At 41.5% G+C, this 23000-nt stretch overlaps 5 protein-coding genes across 5 annotated transcripts; all 5 read right to left on the bottom strand.

Annotated features, from left to right (window-relative positions):
* Window positions 1-804: 804 nt before the first annotated feature.
* LOC128368347 (olfactory receptor 51E1-like) lies at window positions 805-5628 on the bottom strand. The gene is made up of 2 exons (XM_053329138.1): window positions 5596-5628; window positions 805-1713 (listed from the first exon to the last, which is right to left on the bottom strand). The coding sequence occupies exons 1-2, from the start codon at window positions 5626-5628 to the stop codon at window positions 805-807; spliced, it is 942 nt and encodes a 313-aa protein (XP_053185113.1).
* Window positions 5629-11409: 5781 nt separating this feature from the next.
* Window positions 11410-12357, bottom strand: LOC128368348 (olfactory receptor 6N2-like). Its single transcript, XM_053329139.1, has one exon. The coding sequence runs from the start codon at window positions 12355-12357 to the stop codon at window positions 11410-11412; it is 948 nt and encodes a 315-aa protein (XP_053185114.1).
* Window positions 12358-15317: 2960 nt separating this feature from the next.
* On the bottom strand, window positions 15318-16265 carry LOC128368349 (olfactory receptor 6N2-like). The gene has a single exon (XM_053329140.1). It carries the CDS (start codon window positions 16263-16265, stop codon window positions 15318-15320), a length of 948 nt encoding a protein of 315 aa, XP_053185115.1.
* Window positions 16266-18587: 2322 nt separating this feature from the next.
* Window positions 18588-19535, bottom strand: LOC128368350 (olfactory receptor 6N2-like). The gene is given in 1 exon segment (XM_053329142.1): window positions 18588-19535. A coding segment is annotated over 1 exon segment (948 nt).
* Window positions 19536-21168: 1633 nt separating this feature from the next.
* Window positions 21169-22122, bottom strand: LOC128368351 (olfactory receptor 6N1-like). Its single transcript, XM_053329143.1, has one exon. It carries the CDS (start codon window positions 22114-22116, stop codon window positions 21169-21171), a length of 948 nt encoding a protein of 315 aa, XP_053185118.1. The 5' UTR covers window positions 22117-22122.
* Between the last annotated feature and the right edge of the window lie 878 nt (window positions 22123-23000).

The following is a 23000-nucleotide window of genomic DNA, read 5'->3' on the forward strand; positions in this document are numbered from 1 at the left end:
ACTATAATATACATTGAACATGTACACTCACATTGATTCACTGTTGATTTGATTCACCACATCCAGAGAAATGCAGTTCAGTTCTAATTTTATTTTTGTTAAACCATAGTCAAACATTACAAAGAAAGTAGTTCACAGGCAGCATAATAAGAATATGTTAAAGGATGGGTTCACCATTTTTCAATTCTGTCTTAAAACAATAGTTAAGTGCTCAAATTACATTAAAACCGTTTTTTTTTTTTTTGCTGTGATTATTCCTCCTGTTCATACTGACTGTTTACAATGTGTTTACAATGAAAATGATGGGGGACCAAAACCACAGTCTCCATTTTGAGCAAAAATACTTAAAAGTTTATCTTAAGACCTGATTAAGTCAAATCAATGTATATCTTCCACAGGTACAGTTTTAATAAACATTTTTCTCTTTGTGTCTTGACAGACAGTGTTTTCCTTTTCAGCTGAAGTAGAAGGATCACAACAACAAGAGGACATTTTAGCACTAAAAAGAAAGTAATTTTGAAAGGTACTGAATATAGTTGATTAATTAACTGATCCAATTTGACTGATTAAAATCAACTTTTAAATACATTTTTGCAGAGAGCTGTGTATTTTGACCCCCATCATTTTAACTGAAAGTGAATTATAAAAGGATCTCTTAATGTCTAGTATGAACAGGATGAATGATTAAAGCAAGAAAAACGTGTCAATGTGCATATGTGGACCTGACTGTTATTTTAGGACAGACTGAAAAAAATGCGAACCTATCCTTTAAATACAGTATTTAGTGACATTTTAAGAGGTTGTTTAAGACATAGTTTTTAACCATGAAAACATCCTGAAAATGTGCTTTCTAATTTCTGGTAACTTCAGGCCATACACAAGAGGGTTCAGAAGTGGAGGGATCATGACATACTCCAATGATAAAATTGTAGCTAAAAAGGGGTTTAGCTTTTCATCATCAAGACGACTCAAGACAATATCAGAAAATACAGTGATAGAATAAGTGACAAATGAAATAGTGTGTGGCAAGCAGGTCTGAAACACCTTGTTCTTAAATTCAGATGAACTTTTCCTGCACACAAGCAAAATTCGAAAGTAAGTGTATAAAACATAGGTCAGAGGTAGAAAGACTGTAGTTACAGCTACAAACATTCCCACAGTGTGATTTATATAAGTGGAAATACACGACAGTTTAACCACATTCCACGTTGCACAATAAACTTTTAGGATCTTGTTGCCACATAAAGGAAGCCTGATAGCCAAATAGAGACCTGTTGCAATAGAGAAAGCTGGACAGATCCAAGCTAAGGCTGACAAGCTGTACACTGTTCTAGCAGTCATCTTGTTGTGATAGTGTAAAGGATGACACACAGCAACATACCTATCATATGCCATAATGCCGAGGATTGTCATCTCATTGGAAGCATACGTATAAATAACAAAAATCTGAGTGAAACAAGAAGGACGTGAGATCAAATGAGTGTCAGACAGAAGGTCTGCAAGGAATCTGGGGAAGAAACCAGCTGAACCATACAGAGAGTTTACAGACAAACAGGCAATAAACATATACATGGGCTCATGTAGCGTTCTCTCAAATGATATTATCAGTATTATAATAACATTAGCAGCGACAATAAAGTAAAACAGCAGAAAGCACAGTACAAAGGCTGGATAGCGGTAATAGCCAATGTTCACATACATGGCAAGGTCAAAGTGAAACATGATAGAGTCATTTTCCATTTCACAAACTCAGGTTAAATCACTTTAAACCCTTAAGATGGTCTCATAATGAAACCTGTCGGTGCAGCTTGTCTTTAAAGATATTTGATACCTGCCAACCTTCAGGAAAGTCTTCCACGCCTTTTGCTGGAGAATCCCTCACTCACTCAGTCCCCTCAAGACAAGTGTTAAGTCTTCATGTGTTATGGTGACGTTGGTGATAGGAGATTGGCTGACTTCATTGCCACTGAGACGGACAAAGGCCAAATAACACTTTATGTTTGCCAGGCAAAAGTTTACATATTCAAATGACTTTTTTTCAGCCACATTGTTTCACCAAACTTTGTCCACTTCTTTGTATTGCATCCATATATAATGATGAGAAATGGTATTATTATATGGCATATAGCTAAAAGTCAACTGACTTGTTGCCACCATGTCAGTGTGGATGTATTGATGAAAAACATTATTTTGACCTTTTGCAAGGACCCACAGCAGCTTGAATTATACCAGTTCCATTCATCATATTAACTGTTCAATTGAAATGACCTAAAAATAATGTGTTTATTATAGACAGTGGGGGTTGGTTGAGTGGGCGCCTGTAGGCTGTCTGAGCTGTATCGAGTCTCTGTCTCTGTCTAACCCAGAATAACAACTGAAAATTAGGTCAGTTTGTACAAAACATGAAAAATATGAGTTATAGTATAGTTATATTTGAGTCATAGGGCATGTGACAGCAAATTTTATTTCCAACAGAGAATGTTTAATCCAATTTGTTGCTCAATGTATGTACAGTTTGTGAATAAATGACAGAAAGATCATAAAGTATCATGTAACTTAAGCTGCTTTTGGACAGTGAGCTGTTGCTGCAGTCCAATATCAACTTTCTGTGGTTTAATGGATGACAGCAGGGTGCAACGCCACTATCACAGCTCCTAAATACATCCAATCCTACAGTCCTGTATACCAGGCTGCTGATATGCCCCCAGTATAATCTCAACTCATAGCTAAATAGAGCGGTTTAAAAGTTAAAATAGCAAGTTTTTTTATAACAAGTAAAATATGTTGTTTATTGTCAGAGACTGGATCATCAGACGTTGAAGCCGTTTCAGTAGAATTTCTTTTCATTCATCTTTCAGATTCAGGACACTGAAATACACATCAAATCTGCTTCTGTGCCGCAGGCCTATCTCTTCCCATGGTTTCTGTGGTTGCCATGGTTACATGGAGAGCTGTGGTGGAAAGCTGAAAAGGTTGAACCACCATAAACTCTGAAAGCAGCAGCAGCAAAGAGCTGTGCACATTTATGATCTTCCCTCTCCCATACAGTCGGAGCAATTTTTTACAATTTTCATGAATGAGGTTACACATTTTAAGGGAAAGTGAAATCCGTCTGCATTCAGTTTATAAAGCTATTACATCATGTCCTAAATCTTAATTATACAAGCTAAATGCTGCTAATGCCCATACTTAAATACAAAAATTCCCAATCACTGTTTTAGGAATTCATTATGAATAATAATGTAAAGCTAGTTGGATAGAGCAAAGCAAATAATGTCAGAATAAAGACAGTTTTAGAGGTCATCTTTCTGTGGTAGTCCAAAGGATGACATACAGCAACATCCAAGACGTGACCTCCAGAGACAATACCACAGCTGTAACCAGCAAAGCACAACAGCGTCTTCATCTACTCCGGAGGCTGAAGAGAACAGGCCTCTCCAAGTCAGCCCTGACTGTGTTCTACTGCGGGACCATCGAGAGCATCCTCACCTACTGTATCACTTCCTGGTACGAGAACATCAGAGCAGAAGAGAGACAGCGACTGAGAAGAGTGATTAAAACAGCAAAGAGGATGATCAGTGTCCCGCTGTTACCATTGCTTGAAATCTACAATTAGAGATGCACACGCATGCATCATCCAGGACTTCTTTCATCCCTCTCACAGACACTTTTCTCTGCTGCAGTCAGGAAGGAGATACAGGAGCATTTCGGACAAGAACTTCTCGATTACATAACGGATGGTTACATGGTAACCTAGGTTCTCTGAGTGGAGAGACTATCTCTCCACCCTACATAATCCATATGTACGGGAACTGACCCCACAGGGGCAGCTGTTGTGGATTACTGTTTAAGACACATCATCTGTGGTGGCCACACTGATTAGCAACTTGGGGCTATATAAGCACCACACCTGTGTGGCCACTCTGTGCGGCTAATAGCTGGAGAGATATTCTCTCCACTCAGAGAACCTAGGTTACCATGTAACCATCCATTCTCTATCGTGTCAAGACTATCTCTCCACCCTACATATTCCATATGTACGGGGACTCTGTAAGACACACCGCGTGGAAACCAAGCAGACGACAATTCAAATGAGACGTCACCGCTACCAGAACCACCCACGTGATCAAACCAAGGATCCAGCGCAAGACGCCACCAAGGCCCAGCTGGTCCTGCCAGACACTAAGGCCAGCCGCAAATGGGTGGAAGGTCACCTAGCCTGCCGGGCTAGCCCAGACAGAAAAGAAAACGACATCACTCCGACCCAAAGTACTCTTTAAGAGCTATGGCACTGGAGGCATGGTATGTTCGGCCATGTCCTTGCCCAGCACACGCTCAGTGAACAGGATGCCAGCTGCCACATTCATGCAGTAAAACCTTATAAAAGGTGGACGGGCTCGACCGAGAGGCTGCCGTACAAATCTCAGACAGGGGGGCACCTCTCCACAAGGCCCAGGAGGTAGGGCGGCCCCATGTAGAATGTGCATGCACCCTGTGGGACAGCCTAGCCTTTGAGTCTGGCCGCCCAAGAGTGTTAGTCCTGTAGCAGACAAAGAGTTGGTCCTTAGCCTTGTGGGCATGAGTCCGCTGAATATACAGCGTTAAGGCTACGGGACACAACAGTGATCCCCCAGTCGACCCAACTCCACCATCCTGAGGAGGGCGGACAGGGTGCAGCTCAAGACTCTGGTTGGCGTGGGACTCAGACCAGACCTTAGGGTGGAATGCAGGATTAGGGCGCAGCAGCACCCCAGCATTCCCAGGCAAGAAGCGGCAGTACTCTTCATGCACAGAAAGGGCATGTAGCTCACCCACCCTTTTTGTTGACACAATAGCCACCAAGAATGTTGTCTTGAGACAAAACCATCTCCAAATCCCATGGGGGGACACCCGGCAACCCTACAAGCCCCCCTAAGGAACTGAGCAATAAGGTCACAACAACCCTGTGCCAGTCTACAAGGCCCAACACGGGCTACCTTTATGGCTGCAACCATCCCCCTCAACGTTGAGGGAGACTTGGCTGCCTCCAACAGCTCCTGAAGGAACTGAAGGATATCAGGGGCCATACAGGAGAGGGGATCCACCTGTCGTGAGATACACCATGATTGAAACATCCCCCAATGATAGGAATAAGCAGCCCTGGTTGAGGGATCCCGGGCACCCTGCAACGTGCCTACCACAGACTGAGGTAATCCCATAGCTAGAAATTCGGCCCTCTCAGGGGCCAGGCCCAAAGCCTGAGGCCCTGGGGAAAAGGGTGAAAAGAGTTCCCTCTGCCTGGGACAGGAGGTCCCGGCAAATGGGAAGCTCCCACGGTTGACCTTGAAGAAGGGGCGGAATCTCCGCAAACCAAATCATCTGGGGCCAATTCGGGGCCACCAGGATGAGGCTCACCTCCTCTACCTGGACTCTCTGTAGGAGTTGGTGTAGGAGGATGAAGGGAGGGAAGGCATACAGGAGCCAATCTGCAGCAAGGTTCTCCCGACACGGCATGTATGTGGCCCTCAGGGACTTGAACTGGGGATGAGCCCACTCCAATATTGTCAGAGCCAATCTGCATAGGCAAAGGGAACCTAGAGCCCCTTGCTTGTTGATATATGCCGCCGCTACTGTACTGTCTGTTCTCATCAGCACATGGCGGTCTGGCAGGAAGTGCAGAAGAGCCAGATGGATAGCCTGCAGCTCCAACACATTTATGTGCTGCGCTAATCAGGGTCCGTGCCAAAGGCTGCTGACGCCCTTGCCTTCATGGACAGCCCCCCAGCCTACTAGGGATGCGTCTGATGACACCACCTGGTAACACAGGTCCCAGTGCCATCCCATGTGCCAAGTTGGTCAGCCGCTGCCACCAACAGAGAGCCACACACAGTCTGCGCATCACCAATACACTGGTCTGCAGATTCCTCTGTGAGCAAAGTCCAAGGCACAAGAGGCAGTGCTGCACCGGCCGCATGTTCAGAAGAGCTAGAGGCCTGACATGCACTGTGGCTGCCATTAACCCCAAGAGGCAGAGACATAGCCTCCAGGTTACCCTGGCCCCAAGCCGGAACTGGGACAAGCAAGCCCTGAGGGTGGCCTGTCTCACAGGAGTCAAGGAAAGAGTCCCAGCCCTGGCATCCAAACACATGCCTAGGAACTCCGTGGACTGTGAGGGCTGGAGCCTGCTCTTCTTCCTGTTGAGGTGCAGGCCTAGGTACTCTAAGTGCTGCAGGAGACGAGTCACGTCTCCGCGGCACTGCCCCTCCGAGCGAGCACACACCAGCCAGTCGTCCAGGTAATTGAGGATGCGAATACCCTCCCGACGCAAGGGTCCCAGTACAGCGTCCATGCACCTTGTGAACGCGCGGGGGACAAGTGATATGCCAAATGGGAGGACACAGAACTCGAAGGTTTTGCCATTGAAGGCGCACCTGAGATAACGTCTGTGCCCTTCCCATATCGGGATCTGAAAATACGCATCCTCCAGGTCTATCGTGGCAAACCAGTCGCCTTGGAGGATGGCCTGTCGAACCCGTGGTACAGACAACATCTTGCAACGTAGGGGCCTCAAAAACTTGTTCAACCCCCTCAAATCCAAAATTGGCCTCAGTCTCCCATCCTTCTTGGGAATGAGGAAGTAACGTGAATAAAACCCAGCCTGGGGATTGTACAGCATCAGTTCCATGATGGCTCTCTTCGCTAAGAGCGTGCAGACCTCTGCTGCAAGCACCTCCCTGCACTGAGGATCTGCCACCAGTGTAAAGGTGGCTGACCGAGTCAGAGGGGGTGGGTGCAGAAATTGCAGTCGATAGCCCTGAGTCATGGTGGAAACCACCCAGGGGTCTGCCCCAAGAGTCTCCCAGGGCAGTTTACACTGGCCTAGAAGATGGCATGGGGAGACAGGGTGCTGATAATTAATGAAAATAAATAAAAAATAATTAAATAAGAAGTGGATGGCTTGGGGGGCCCCGGCCCTGCCTACTCCGCTGACCGCGTCTAGCTCTACCACGTTGGCTGGCCTCCAAACGGACCCATAGATCACTGGAAGCAGCAGAACCTAATTGAGGTGGTCTTGGCTGTGGGGCTGGAGAAAACCGCTGGTCATGGTCCCGTCGGTGCATACCAGACATCTCTTTAGCACATTGGCAGGCTTCTTGAGCCTGCTGAAGCATCGCCTTGGCATCTGGTCCAAACATAACAGACGGGACCACAGGCAGCCTTCGTAGACAGGCCCGGTCTTCCCCCTGTAGCCGTGACTGAGACAGCCAGAGATGGCGTCTCACTATACAAAGCGAGGCCAAGGCCTTACCGGTCACCACCGCCTGCTCCTTCATCAACTTGGCCAGAAGAGATGACTCCTGCTGCACCTCTGCAGTTATGTCAGAGTCTCCCACTAACTGGGCGGCCAGCAGGCGTTGGTACAAGGCTAGAATAGCCCCAGTGTTCACCAACCTTCCCTGTATGGCCATAGCTCCATGCAGCTTATTAAGCATGGCATCCATCATCTTGGTGTTCCTGCTCGGGCAACTCGGTATCCCCAAAACTGACTTAGTGGGGGACATCAAGGGCCCCAAAGCCTGATCCATGGGAGGAGGAGGTCCACAGCCAATCATCTCTTAACCATGCATACCTGCCAGCCTTCTGCACAGACCCGACCAACGATGGGCTTCAGATGCCGTAGTAAACTATTTCAATACCAGATCCTCCACATCAGGTATAGTGGCATTGAAAAAGACTGTGACTGAGTTGGAGTCACGTCATCAAACTGGGAGGCCCTCTGTCCTTGGTCTGCTGGCATGTCAACCCCCAATGCCACCGCAGCCCGAGCAAGAAGCTGGTGATAGAGAGGAGAGGTAATGTCCTGCTCGCCCACTAAATGCCGAGACTCCACCCCCTCTTGAACAGGGAGGAGGGCTTCGTCCTCAGGGTCAATGCCCAAGATGTCAATGTCCCTTTCATCAGACGCATCTGACATGGGGGAGACCAGGCGTAGCTCCTCTTGCTGGACAGTAGGCGGGGCTGCAACCGTAGCTGCAGGAGGGGGCATCGGCACTCGTGCCCTGACACCCCCTCAAGAGGGATGAGGTGATTGTGCCACTGGGTCATGCAAAACCACCCTTCTTGGCCGTTTTGTAGTCACAGTGAGAGTGGCTGGACGTGTGACAGAAAACACTCGAGCCCTAGCCTCCCTCACTCTAGCTGGCAGGATTAAACAATTCATGCATAGGTTAATATACATTTTAACCGACTGGAACCTGCTGCTCGGGTTTGGCACTAACTCCCTGCTTACTGCGTGATCAAAAAAGAGGGTGCTGATGATGGGGTCAGCTCTATGTTCCCACATTACTTAGACTTTTACTTTTTTTTCAAAATATAGGGCCCTATGTTCCTACGTTTCTAACTGTCTTTTCAAAATTAGGCCCTATCTTCCCACAGGGTTAGGGTTATATTTTACAACTGCATCCATTACATTCACCCTGTCACTACCCGATGTGAGTCACACATAAGCAGTCGCGTCCCCCATCTTGGACAGCTACTTATGGCAACACCACTTGGACAAACTACTGTTATACGTTGGATAGATGTATTTCATACACATTTCAGTAGTTGGATGCGAGTCCGCACAAAGTATAGAAACAATAGAAGTTCAACACAAGTTTGTACATCTGTATGTAACCGGGGAAGTATTACAGTTTTTCTCAGTCGCTTTGGTACATTTCTCGAATCATCCTCGACATTTGCAAAACAGTAAGTGCATTTCTCAAAACAATTCGTACAAATAGCAAAACACCATGGATTACCTGCAAAAGCCAGTCTCTTGCTCAAAATCCTTAGTTCATCTCTCAAAAGTGAATTGTGAACTGTGTCAATGAACATGTCAGTGCCATCAGAATGACAAGTTCTTGTGTCATTGTGTACGGATAAGACAGTCAAATTGCTTAGTCATGTTGTTAATATAACAGTGTACTCTGGAGGGATGTTCTGATGTAAACTACGGCTAAAGTTTTGAAGACAATTATTGTAAATTGTAAGTTATATCTTAGCGTATGTGGGAGATTGATTGCAAGAGACTGGACAAGATTCACATTCACATTTTACTGTTCGTATTGTAATTTGTTGACAGACCATGTCATTGCGATACAGAAAGGGAAATACAGCACTGCATAGCACAAAGAAAAAAACAAAAGTAGAAATGTGAACATAGGACTCCTTTGGGAAAACTGTACATGCAGTGCAGTCTTCCTACACCTCCTGACGTTCCTGTCTGTTGGGGCACAAATTCTCATCCACATCACAACAAATATCTTCTCTTGCGATGCAGTGTGGAAACAATCTTTTAGTGTCTTAACCAACCTCTGCAGGCATCTGCTGTGATGTCATCACACGCTGCATCCATGGCAGCCAGAAGGGTCATCTGTGTATGTGGCTGGCTATCATGTACTTTCCATCTCCATGCTGAGAAAAATTCCTCAATGGGGTTAAGGAATGGGGAGTAGGGTGAGAGGAACTCCATCAGCATCCTATTGTGGGTCGCAAACCATTGCCTGATGTTGGATGGAAACTGACATTGTCCCAAACTATCACGTACTGTGGCAAATCATTGCCAATCTGACCCCTCTCTGGTTCAGGGATGAGATCCCTGTAGAGAGTGTCTAAAAAGGTGACCAGATGCTCTGTATTGTATGGCCCAATGATGGGAATATGCGTTAGCACACCATTCTCAGAGATAGCAGCACCTATAGTTATGCTCACACTCCGTTGGCCTGGCACATCAACTGTAGCTCTGTGGCCGATGATATTTCAACCACACCTTCTGTGTTTCGTTAGGTTGAAGCCAGCCTCATCCATGTAGATGAAGTTGTGCGGTGGTTCACTTGCTTCCAGTTCCATTATACGCTATATCCAGAAGACACAAAATGAGTTTTATGAATTACATGCATTTTCATTTTGGACAAGATACAGTTACATCAAATGTATACAGCACATATTGCATCTTCTTTTCTACAGCCATAGCAAATGTGTAAAGGTCACACTTACTGTACTGTATATCACTATACGATGTTGTACTGTTTACTGTGAGGTACAGTTACTGCATGCTCATACATGTTTTACCTGTACATACTGGTAGCCTTCACTCTTTCACCATTTCTTTCAAATGGAACAGTGTACAGCTGCTTCATATTCATTTGGTGTCTTTTCAGCGCCCTGTCAAGGGTTGAGATGCTGACTGTTTGGATGTTTTCAAAGATGTTGTTGTCCTCTATAATGGCACTCTTTATCTCCCTTAGTCTTATGGCATTGTTTTCTACAACCATGGTGCTTCCTGTTCAGGTGTGAAAAGGCGCTCTCTGCCACCCTTGTGAAGTTGTTTTGCAGACCTATGTCGAAAAAATATAGTAGTGCAAAACACAAAATTGTGTAAGATAAAATGTCACTGTATAAAGTATACTTACTGTATATTGTAAAATGCCAATGGAATACTGTAATATTGTATGAAGCATTATAGAAAGTATACAGTACAGTGCCTATTGTTAGATTACATACCTGTTCTGTCGACGAAAAGTTTGAATGATTTAGGACACAGTTGTTCTCCCAACATTTGGCTGCACCCTTTGACCAGCTCGGCCATTGTAAGCCCATGATTGAGAACGTGGTCCACAAGTGTGGCAATTTATTTAATGACAGATTTAGAAAAAAAGTCTAATGGACATGTATAGAAATATGCTTGACATATTATGACAACTTGTTCAACCATTTTGCATGTAAAGACTTATGTGATGAACTAATGCCTAAATATTGTGGGGGGTGAGACTATTCAACAGAGACCTATTATAATACATTTTGATCAACATGACATAAGCAATTGATAATGTAGGAAAGAGCAGAGAATTGCATGTAATCATTTGCATTGGATGTAGCAATGCATTTGCAACTTGTTCAAAGAAATGAGAAACTGAATGTTGATCTTGATGTGCACAAGTGACACAATGATGTGAAGATTGAACAAGTAGTTTTGAGAATTTCAATTCTGATCTGAGAAAAACTGTAATATGCGAATTGCATAAAAAATGTAAAGGCCACTCTTCTATTCTTTCAAACTTAGTTTTATTCCTTTGTTTACATTTTAACTGAAAAAAGCTTTTAACCCAAAACTAATGTGGTTCAACATATGTGGAATCACTATCCACACTATCCACTATGCACAAGCAGATATAATACATTTGGAAAAGCTCTATTAACATGGATTAATCACACAACGCAATCTACAACTCACAGAACAGAATAGTTGTGATTTATATGTTTTCTGTACACAGGCTTCATCATGCATTTCATGTCTAAAACTGGCTGTCTTAATAATAATAATATAAACAGAATGGAGGGTAGAAACTACTTATCAGTATGTTTGTCTAACAGCACAGTATGTTCATTTTATAACTTACACATCAATTTGAAGCTCTGGCATGCCGCCATACACAAGGCTGTCATTCTGTATCGAATTTTAGTCAGGATCAGCCCATAAATAACAGGATTGAGAATAGGTGGTATCATGAGAAACTGTATTGCCATGAAATTCTTTACACTCTGTGGCACAGATGCTGATCCATACCTTGAGTACATAAGGTCAAAAAGCAAAGCTACTGTGACATTAAGCAAACACAATAAATGTGGCACACATGTCTGCATAAACTTTCTCCTGCCTTCTTTAGACTTTAAAGCTGATTTCACCAGCCACACATATGAATACACAATGAAGAGGACATGCCCACAATAGAAGGAAATATTAATCAATCCAACAATGTTGTTAGCTGTTGTTGTACTACAGGCAAGTTTAACAATTGACCAGTTCTCACAGTAAAGTTTCTGTATGTTGGAGCCACATAATTTCAATGTAGATGTCAAACTTACAACCATAACCATACAGCAGAGAGGAACAAACCAAGACAGACTAACAAACACAGCAGTCTTTTCCACAGACATAACAGTGTGATACTCCAGTGGTCGACATATAGCTACATATCTGTCATAGGCCATCAAAGCAAGAATAGAGAAATCCGTTGCTGCATAGGAGTATATAACAAAGACCTGCAAAAGGCATCCTGCATATGATATAATATGAATATCAGACATGATATCAGAGACAAATTTGGGGTAAAATCCTGACGTCCCATAAAGTTCATTGATGCACAGACTACACACATAGATGTACATGGGTTCATGTAAATTTTGGTCCAAGATTATGGTTAAAATGAGAGACACATTTACCAACAAAATAACACAATAACATAATAAAGTGAGAGAGAAAAGTGTGACTCTGTAGTTGACTATGGCATTGAAGCCAGACAATGAAAATACAATTGTACTTGATGCGTTGGTCATTCTGTATCCACACCTCCAAAAACAAACTCTTACAGTGATAAAACAATATTTAGAAGATGCTGTGGAAAGGTTAAAATATTTATCGTAAATCAGGAGCTTGTCCCACATATGTCGGTCAGTGTGGGCTGACCAGTGTGTTTGTGTTGCACATAAGTTAGGGATTTATGTCTGAAGGAGACGCCCTCCTCTCTTCCACAGGTGTGTCATTGGCTAGCAGCTTAGGGGTAAAAACAACAAAAAAACAAAATGAAATCAGTGTTTGTTACGCTGTTCAATATTTTCTTGTTTGAAGAATATTGATGGAGACAAAACAGTATACAGATAATTATCTTATTCTTAGGTAGAAGTAAATTTCTTTAAGAATTGTCAATACACAATAACATAAATGCAAAGCTGAAATGATCAAGGGAAAATATTCAAACTCGGGCTGTCAGCGTTAACGCCTTAATCGCGATTCGATTAATGCAATCCATAATGCGTTCTTTTTTTTAAATCACATTTTAATTTTGCAAGCCTTTTTGTCCCTTCTACTCACCCGTAGACGGCTCCTCTAGCTGTAGTGCTATGCTTTGAAGTGGCCTCCTGCACTAAACCTACCGCGGTGATGGAAAATAAGAGAGCTACTGGACTTTTGAACGGCTTGTTTAACTTTAAAAAACTTCGAGAAGTTTCAGTTGACAAGTCAAAAGTAAAATGCAACCTGTGTCAAACGGAGTTTAACTACCACCGGAGTACGTCGAGTTTGAGTTAGCACCTCCATGCTAAACACCCAGGTGCAGCCAAGCGAGCCTCAGCTCCACCAAAGTACCATTTTGGAGTGTGGGAGTCGCAGCAGAGCCGTGATTGATTCCCAGTTAAGACACTCTGGTAAGAAATGCTTTACATTACAGGCTTAAAACTGCCTTGAAATGTAAAATAACAGGATTTTAAACATGCAATTCAAAACGTGATTAATTGTGATTAACTATGGAAAATCTGCGATTAATTGCGATTAAAAAAAATTATCGTTTGACAGCCCTAATTCAAACCTTAATTTATTGAACCAGACCATGTTGACATTTAAATGCTTTCATATCTCATGACTCTTCTTAGCAAGAGACACTGGCCGCAGCAACATAATGGATGCCAATCACAGTGGTCAACTGTATACAGGAAGTTATGTGAGAATTAAAGGCTGATTTATGTTTCTGCGTCGGACCGACAGCGTAGCTACGTGTAGCCCTCTGCGTTGACGCGGACCCGTACGCCATAGCCTGACGTGCACCTAAATAAATCCTAACTACGCGCCACGGCAACGCAGACCGCAAGGGCTGTAATTGGTGCGGTCAAAGCGTCAGTTCCTCCGGCAGTTGCTTTATTTGTTAATAGTGAACAGAAGGTATGTGTTTTCTGTTATTAGCGCACATAGCCCACTGTTCTGTGACCGGAAGATAAACAAGGAGATAGAGACAGATAGAGACTCCTCTGAAACCACACACACACACACACACATACACAGTCACACCCCCTAGCAACACGTTCCCTCAACGCAGAACTTTGAAAGGACAATGACGGCGTCAGAACGACGGCGTAGCAATGGCGTCGCTTCGACGCAGAAGCATAAATCAGCCTATAAGAGGAAATGGTTCATTGTCTTGGTATTTACAAAGGAAAAGAAGGCAAAATGGTGGTACCAATTAATTGAATATAACTAGGGATGTCCAATATTATCGTCCCTCCGATATTATCTGCCGATATTTACTTAAAAATTTAATATCGGAAAGGATCGGTATCAAGTTTTTATAACCGATGTTTGTTCTGTAGGCTTCTGCATTTCCAAGCCTCCATGAACGCAGCATGGGACGTTTATCAGTGCGCTTGATGACATATAACAACAACAACACGCTAGACTCGTGGGTTGCTAACCGTGGCTAACAAGTTCATAGCGTCCACCGCCATATACACAAACCAGAAAAGAGGTTTACCTCCTCATTGTCATTTTTTCTGTTATGCTTTTGGCGAGTCGCCTCTGTGACGTCAGAGTCAGGTGGGTCCTATCTGGGTCCTACTCTGCTGGAGACACAACAGCTAAGAGGAGCGAGTTTCCTGTAAAGGTCCCGCCTCCCGAAACGGGTCTTATGTCTGTGGTTTAGAACTATTTCAAAGTGTGTCCTACGGATAGTAAATGTGCAATTTGCAATGACTGCAAAGCAGCATAATAAATATGGCAGTGCCATATTGGCTAATCATTTTGTCATACTGTTTTCCATAATGTGTAATTTGTCTCTCTTAGTCTATTCAGTAAACACATTGCATGGCTGTACAAAAAAGATTTGGATTTTAAGTCCTTTATGTTCCACGTGTGAGACACTTCTATTCTTGGCAACAACAAACTATTAACATGGATTAATCACACAACACAGTCTATAGTAACTTTGAGCCAATGAATCTCATGTTCAGAAAGTAATTTTAAAAATGTGCACTGAAATATAGCTGTTTCTATGATATGCAGTATGTTATATATTCAGATATTACATTCTATTGGTAGTAGTTTTGAAAAATTACATTATTTTTATCCACTTTTTTTGCCCCCAATTCCACCAATTTTACCACAAAAAGAGCACATAAATCATTGCAAATTGCATTTCAAGGCCACTCTTCTATACTTTCAAACTTAGTTTTATTCCTTTTTTTACACTTTACCTTAAAAAAGTTTTTAACTCAAAACTAATGTGGTTCAGGATATGTGGAATCACTATCCATATCTAAATAGCATTACGAAGCACAAGCAGATATAATACATTTGGAAAGGCTCTATTAACATGGATTAATCACACAACGCAATCTACAACTCACAGAAAAGAATAGTTGTGATTTCCATGTTTCCTGTACACAGGCTTCATCATGCATTTCATGTCTAAAACTGGCTGTCTTAATAATAAAATAAATAAACAGCAAATTAACAGCACAGTATGTTCATTTTATAACTTACACGTCAACTTAAAGCTCTGGCATGCCACCACACACAAGGCTGTCATTCTGTATCGAATTTTAGTCAGGATCAGCCCATAAATAACAGGATTGAGAATAGGTGGTATCATGAGAAACTGTATTGCCATGAAATTCTTTACACTCTGTGGCACAGATGCTGATCCATACCTCGAATACATGATGTCAAAAAGCAAAGCAGTGATGAGATTAAGTAAACACAATAAATGTGGCACACATGTCTGCATGAACTTTCTCCTGCCTTCTTTAGACTTTAAAGCTGATTTCACCAGCCACACATATGAATACACAATGAAGAGGACATGCCCACAATAGAAGGAAATACTAATCAATCCAACAATGTTGTTAGCTGTTGTTGTACTACAGGCAAGTTTAACAATTGACCAGTTCTCACAGTAAAGTTTCTGTATGTTGGAGCCACATAATTTCAATGTAGATGTCAAACTTACAACCATAACCATACAGCAGAGAGGAACAAACCAAGACAGACTAACAAACACAGCAGTCTTTTCCACAGACATAACAATGTGATACTCCAGTGGTCGACATATAGCTACATATCTGTCATAGGCCATCAAAGCAAGAATAGAGAAATCCGTTGCTGCATAGGAGTATATAACAAATACCTGCAAAAGGCATCCTGCATATGATATAATATGAATATCAGACATGATATCAGAGACAAATTTGGGGTAAAATCCTGACGTCCCATAAAGTTCATTGATGCACAGACTACACAAAAAAATGTACATGGACTCATGTAAAGTTTGGTCCAAGATTATGGTTAAAATGAGAGACACATTTACCAACAAAATAAGAAAGTAACATAGCAAAGCAAGAGAGAAAAGTGTGACTCTGTAGTTGACTATGGCATTGAAGCCAGACAATGAAAATACAATTGTACTTGATGCGTTGGTCATTCTGTATCCAAACCTCCAAAAACAAACTCTTACAGCGATAAAACAGTATTTAGAAGATGCTGTGGAAAGGTTAAAATATTTATCGTAAATCAAGAGCATGTCCCACATATGTCGGTCAGTGTGGGCTGACCAGTGTGTTTGTGTTGCACAAAAGTTAGGGATTTATGTCTGAAGGAGAAGCCCTCCCCTCTGCCACAGGTGTGTCATTGGCTAGCAGCTTAGGGGCAAAAACAACAAAAAAACTAAATGAAATCAGTGTTTGTTACACTGTTCAATATTTTCTTGTTTGAAGAATATTGATGGAGACAAAACAGTATACAGATAATTATCTTATTCTTAGGTAGAAGTACATTTCTTTCAGAATTGTTAATAAACAATAACATAAATGAGAAGCTGAAATGATTAAGAGAAAAAAATTCAAACCTTAATTTATTGAGCCAGATCATGTTGACATTTAAATGCTTTCATGTCTCATGACTCTTCTTAGCAAGAGACACTGGCCGCAGCAACATAATGGATGCCAATCACAGTGGTCAACTGTATACAGGAAGTTATGTGACAATTAAAGGCAGATTTATGCTTCTGCGTTGGACCGACAGCGTAGCTACGTGTAGCACTCTGCGTCGACGCGGACCCCTACGTCATAGCCTGACGTGCACCTAAAAAAATCCTAACTACGCGTCACGGCAACGCAGACCGCAAGGACTGTAATTGGTGAGGTCAAAGCGCCAGTTCCTCCGGCAGTTGCTTTATTTTTTAATAGTGAACAGAAGGTATGTGTTTTTTGTTATTAGCGCACATAGCCCAATGCTACTGTGACCGGAATATAAACAAGGATACAGATAGAGACTCTTCTGAAACCATACACACACACACACACAAACAGTCGCACCCCCTAGCGACAACGACGGCGTCAGAGCGACGGCGTAGCAATGGCGTCGCTCCGACGCAGAAGCATAAATCAGTCTATAAGAGGAAATGGTTCATTGTCTTGGTATTTACAAAGGAAAAGAAGGCAAAATGGTGGTACCAATTAATTGAATATAACTAGGGATGTCCAATATTATCGTCCCTCCGATATTATCTGCCGATACTTACTTAAAAATGTAATATCGGGAAGGATCAGTATCAAGTTTTTATAACCGATGTTTGTTCTGTACGCTTCTGCATTTCCAAGCCTCCATGAACGCGGCATGGGACGTTTATCAATGCGCTTGATGACATATAACAACAAAAACACGCTACACTCGTGGGTTGCTAACCGTGGCTAACAAGTTCATAGCGTCCACCGCCATGTACACAAACCAGAAACGAGGTTTACCTCCTCATTGTCATTTTCTCTGTTATGCTTTTGGCGAGTCGCCTCTGTGACGTCAGAGTCAGGTGGGTCCTATCTGGGTCCTACTCTGCTGGAGACACAACAGCTAAGAGGAGCGAGTTTCCTGTAAAGGTCCCGCCTCCAGAAACGGGGCTTATGTCTGTGGTTTAGAACTATTTCAAAGTGTGTCCTACGGATAGTAAATGTGCATTTTGCAATGACTGCAAAGCAGCATAATAAATATGGCAGTGCCATGTTGGCTAATCATTTTGTTGTACTGTTTTCCATAATGTATTTCTAAAATTTGTCTCTCTTAGTCTATTCAGTAAACACATTGCATGGCTCTACAAAAAAGGTTTGGATTTAAAGTCCTTTAAGTTCCACATGTGAGACACTTCTATTCTTGGCAACAACAAACTATTAACATGGATTAATCACAAACACAGTCTATAGTAACTTTGAGCCAATGAATCTCATGTTCAGAAAGTAATTTAAAAAATGTGCACTGAAATATAGCTGTTTCTATGATATGCAGTATGTTATATATTCAGATATTACATTCTATTGGTAGTAGTTTTGAAAAATTACATTATTTTCATCCACTTTTTTTGCCCCCAATTCCACCAATTTTACCACAAAAAGAGCACATAAATCATTGCAAATTGCATTTCAAGGCCACTCTTCTATTCTTTCAAACTTAGTTTTATTCCTTTTTTTACATTTTAACAGAAAAAAGCTTTTAACTCAAAACTAATGTGCTTCAGGATATGTGGAATCACTATCCATATCTAAATAGCATTACGAAGCACAAGCAGATGTAATACATTTGGAAAAGCTCTATTAACATGGATTAATCACACAACGCAATCTACAACTCACAGAACACAGTAGTTGTGATTTCCATGTTTCCTGTACACTGGCTTCATCATGCATTTCATGTCTAAAACTGGCTGTCTTAATAATAAAATAAATAAACAGCAAATTAACAGCACAGTATGTTCATTTTATAACTTACACGTCAACTTAAAGCTCTGGCATGCCACCACACACAAGGCTGTCATTCTGTATCGAATTTTAGTCAGGATCAGCCCATAAATAACAGGGTTGAGAATAGGTGGTATCATGAGAAACTGTATTGCCATGAAATTCTTTACACTCTGTGGCACAGATGCTGATCCATACCTCGAGTACATAGTGTCAAAAAGCAAAGCAGTGATGAGATTAAGTAAACACAATAAATGTGGCACACATGTCTGCATGAACTTTCTCCTGCCTTCTTTAGACTTTAAAGCTGATTTCACCAGCCACACATATGACTATACAATGAAGAGGACATGCCCACAATAGAAGGAAATACTAATCAATCCAACAATGTTGTTAGCTGTTGTCGTACTACAGGCAAGTTTAACAATTGACCAGTTCTCACAGTAAAGTTTCTGTATTTGGGAGCCACATAATTTCAATGTAGATGTCAAACTTACAATGATAACAATACAGGAGAGAGGAACAAACCAAGACAGACTAACAAACACAGCAGTCTTTTCCACAGACATAACAGTGTGATACTCCAGTGGTCGACATATAGCTACATATCTGTCATAGGCCATCAAAGCAAGAATAGAGAAATCTGTTGCTGCATAGGAGTATATAACAAAGACCTGCAAAAGGCATCCTGCATGTGATATAATATGAATATCAGACATGATATCAGAGACAAATTTGGGGTAAAATCCTGACGTCCCATAAAGTTCATTGATGCACAGAGTACACACACAGATGTACATGGGTTCATGTAAATTTTGGTCCAAGATTATGGTTAAAATGAGAGACACATTTACCAACAAAATAACACAATAACATAATAAAGTGAGAGAGAAAAGTGTGACTCTGTAGTTGACTATGGCATTAAAGCCAGACAATGAAAATACAATGGTACTTGATGCGTTGGTCATTCTGTATCCAAACCTCCAAAAACAAACTCTTACAGTGATAAAACAGTATTTAGAAGATGCTGTGGAAAGGTTAAAATATTTATTGTAAGTCAGGAGCATGTCCCACATATGTCGGTCAGTGTGGGCTGACCAGTGTGTTTGTGTTGCACAAAAGTTAGGGATTTATGTCTGAAGGAGACGCCCTCCTCTCTGCCACAGGTGTGTCATTGGCTAGCAGCTTAGGGGCAAAAACAACCCCAAAGTAGAGTCAGTGTACAGTGTTACAATGTTCAATATTTCCTTGTTTGAATAATATTGATGGAGAAAAAAAAGTATACAGATAATTCTTAGGTAGAAGTACATTTCTTTCAGAATTGTTAATAAACAATAACATAAATGCGGAGCTGAATTGATTAAGAGAAAATATTCAAACCTTAATTTATTGAACCAGACCATGTTGACATTTAAATGCTTTCATATCTCATGACTCTTCTTAGCAAGAGACACTGGCCGCAGCAACATAATGGATGCCAATCACAGTGGTCAACTGTATACAGGAAGTTATGTGACAATATAAAAGGAAATGGTTCATCGTCTTGGTATTTACAAAGGAGAAGAAGACAAAATGGTGGTGAATAAAACTTCATCTTGATAAAACGTAATGTTACCAGCTAAGGCTCCCTCCCAGGTCTTATGGGTAACCTGAGTATGTGATGGACAGCCAGGTGCTTATCTTCATTAGATAGACTTTTCTAAGCTTGACTAATCATTTTGTCATCCTGTTTTCCATGGTGTATTTCTAAAATTTGCCTCTCTTAGTCTATTCAGTAAACACATCTATTGCATGACTGTCTGTACTTGGAGAGGGATCTGTCCTCTATTGCTCTTCCTGAGGTTTCTTCCATTTTTTCCCTGTCAAAGGGGGTTTTAGGGAGCTTTTCCATTATCTGAATCAAGGGTCTTAGGACAGAGGATGCTGTATTCCTCGTCGTATCGTAAAATCGTAAAACCCCCAAGACAAATTCATTTGTGATACTGGCTATACGAAGAAAACTGGCTTGACTTGACTAAGTCAAACACGATGACTCGTCTTTCATACAAAATGTGTCATTTAAGTTAACCATATCCAGATAAATCCACATGCAACTTTATACATTGTCATTATATTAGCTACATATATGCATTTCCACTATTTCTGCTGGGAGCCTTCAATGCCCATGTGTGTTTTGTTGTGTGAGAGTAACATAACAGCTCAGCGATATTTATCATCAGCAGCCTGACAGAGAAAAGCTTAAAGTCTGTAGATACACAAGCAACCCCGTGTTCAGTCATAAGAGTTTGATTTAATTTTAATACATAAGCAGGCCAATAAAATTGTGCTGTACAAAAAAGGTTTGGATTTAAAGTCCTGTAAGCTCCACACATGAGACACTTCTATCCTTGGCAACAACAAACTATTAACATGGATTAATGACACAACAGTCTATAGCTCACAGAACAGAACAGTTGTGATTTCTGTGCACAGGCTGTAAGCTTCATATATGATATCTTGCATTTTGTAACTAAAACTGGCAGTCTGAATAATAAAATAAACAGAATGGAGGGTAAAAACTGCTTATCAGTATGTTGTTTTTAACAGAACAGTAAGTTGATTTCATAAATTACACGTCAACTTAAAGCTCTGACATGCCATCATACACAAGGCTGTCATTCTGTATCGTATTTTAGTCAGGATCAGCCCATAAATAACAGGGTTGAGAATAGGTGGTATCATAAGAAACTGTATGCCCATGAAATTCCTTAAACTCTGTGGCATGGATGCTGATCCATACCTCGAGTACATAGTGTCAAAAAGCAAAGCAGCTGTGACATTAAGCAAACACAATAAATGTGGCACACATGTCCGCATAAACTTTCTCCTGCCCTCTTTAGACTTTAAAGCTGATTTCACCAGCCACACATATGAATACACAATGAAGAGGACATGCCCACAATAGAAGGAAATGATAATCAGTCCAATAATGTTGTTAGCTGTTGTCGTACTACAGGCAAGTTTAACAATTGACCAGTTCTCACAGTAAAGTTTCTGTATTCGGGAGCCACATAATTTCAATGTAGAAGCCAAAGATATCACCAACACCTCTGCACACAGAGGTACCAGCCAAGACAGACTAACAAACACAGCAGTCTTTTCCACAGACATAACAGTGTGATACTCCAGTGGTCGACATATAGCTACATATCTGTCATAGGCCATCAAAGCAAGAATAGAGAAATCAATTGTTGCGTAGGAGTAAATCACAAAGACTTGCAAAAGACATCCTGAATATGATATAACATGAATATCAGACAGAAGATCAAAAGCAAATCTAGGATAAAAAGCTGCAGTCCCATAAAGTCCATTGATGCACAGAGTACATACACAGATGTACATGGGTTCATGTAAATTTCGGTTCAAGATTATGGTTAAGATGAGAGACACATTTACCAACAAAATAACACAATAACATAATAAAGTGAGAGAGAAAAGTGTGACTCTATAGTTGACTGTGGCACTGAAGCCAGACAGTGAAAATACAACTATATTGGATGTATTAGTCATTCTATACTCTAATCAACCAAACACAAAACTGTCAACATGATAAACTTGTGCCCTGTGCTTGTTTTAGTGAGCTGGGAATTTAAAGCCAGCAGAGTATTCTCCCTCCTCTTTCTGACCAGTCATTGGCAGGGAGATTACATATAACATCTACACACCTTCTCAAACTCTCCGATCCTCCTCTGCCAAGCAGCTCTTCGCTCCATCTGCCAACTTAACCACCATGGGGTCAAGAGCTTTCAGCCAATCAGCCCCCCGCCTATGGAACACTCTCCCACCTGACATTCGTACTTCAGACTCTGTCTCCACCTTCAAATCCCGCCTGAAAACGCACCTATTCAGAGTGGCCTACTCTGTCTCCCATCAACTATGCAATCTTCATTCTTGTTTATTTATTATATTAATGCACTTTGAAGTCACGTTCATATTTTTTATACTTTATCTTTGCACTAAATGTCACCTGATTTGTATCGTTTGATGTACTGTTGTTGTGTTATATGTGCCTTGTAAGGTGACCTTGAGTGCTTTGAAAGGCACCTTTAAATAAAATGCATTATTATTATTATTATTATTATTATAAAAAAAATGTCATGCAAGTAAGTTTTCTAAGCATTTGTCATAAGTTTGAATTATATTGAACAATAGTTTCATTTACTCAAAGACCCACGGGGGTGACATTACTGTCTTGGAGAGATTGTAGCGGGCTCAATTTAAAAGCTTAAGTGAAGATATTGGTATCATATGAAACTGGATGGCCTAATGCATCAATTAGTACTTATTCTCTCATGCTAACTAGTTGTAAAAGGGGGCTAAATAACACTCAAAGTTAGGATACATTTTGGCAAGGGAAAAACTGGCATGATCTTTCTCGAAGGGGTCCCTTGACC

The sequence above is a fragment of the Scomber japonicus genome, chromosome 11 (genome assembly GCF_027409825.1).
Source record: "Scomber japonicus isolate fScoJap1 chromosome 11, fScoJap1.pri, whole genome shotgun sequence".
NCBI lineage: Eukaryota > Metazoa > Chordata > Actinopteri > Scombriformes > Scombridae > Scomber > Scomber japonicus.

What these genes read in the sequence shown, in the direction of transcription:
- LOC128368349 (XM_053329140.1), bottom strand. Translation starts at nt 16,265, where the DNA reads ATGACCAACGCATCAAGTACAATTGTATTTTCATTGTCTGGCTTCAAT.
- LOC128368351 (XM_053329143.1), bottom strand. Translation starts at nt 22,116, where the DNA reads ATGACTAATACATCCAATATAGTTGTATTTTCACTGTCTGGCTTCAGT.
- LOC128368348 (XM_053329139.1), bottom strand. Translation starts at nt 12,357, where the DNA reads ATGACCAACGCATCAAGTACAATTGTATTTTCATTGTCTGGCTTCAAT.
- LOC128368347 (XM_053329138.1), bottom strand. Translation starts at nt 5,628, where the DNA reads ATGAGAACAGACAGTACAGTAGCGGCGGCATAT. An exon ending in GTACAGTAGCGGCGGCATAT is followed by an intron (nt 1,714 to 5,595) that starts ATCAACAAGCAA and finishes ATCATGTTTCAC; the next exon opens with TTTGACCTTGCCATGTATGT.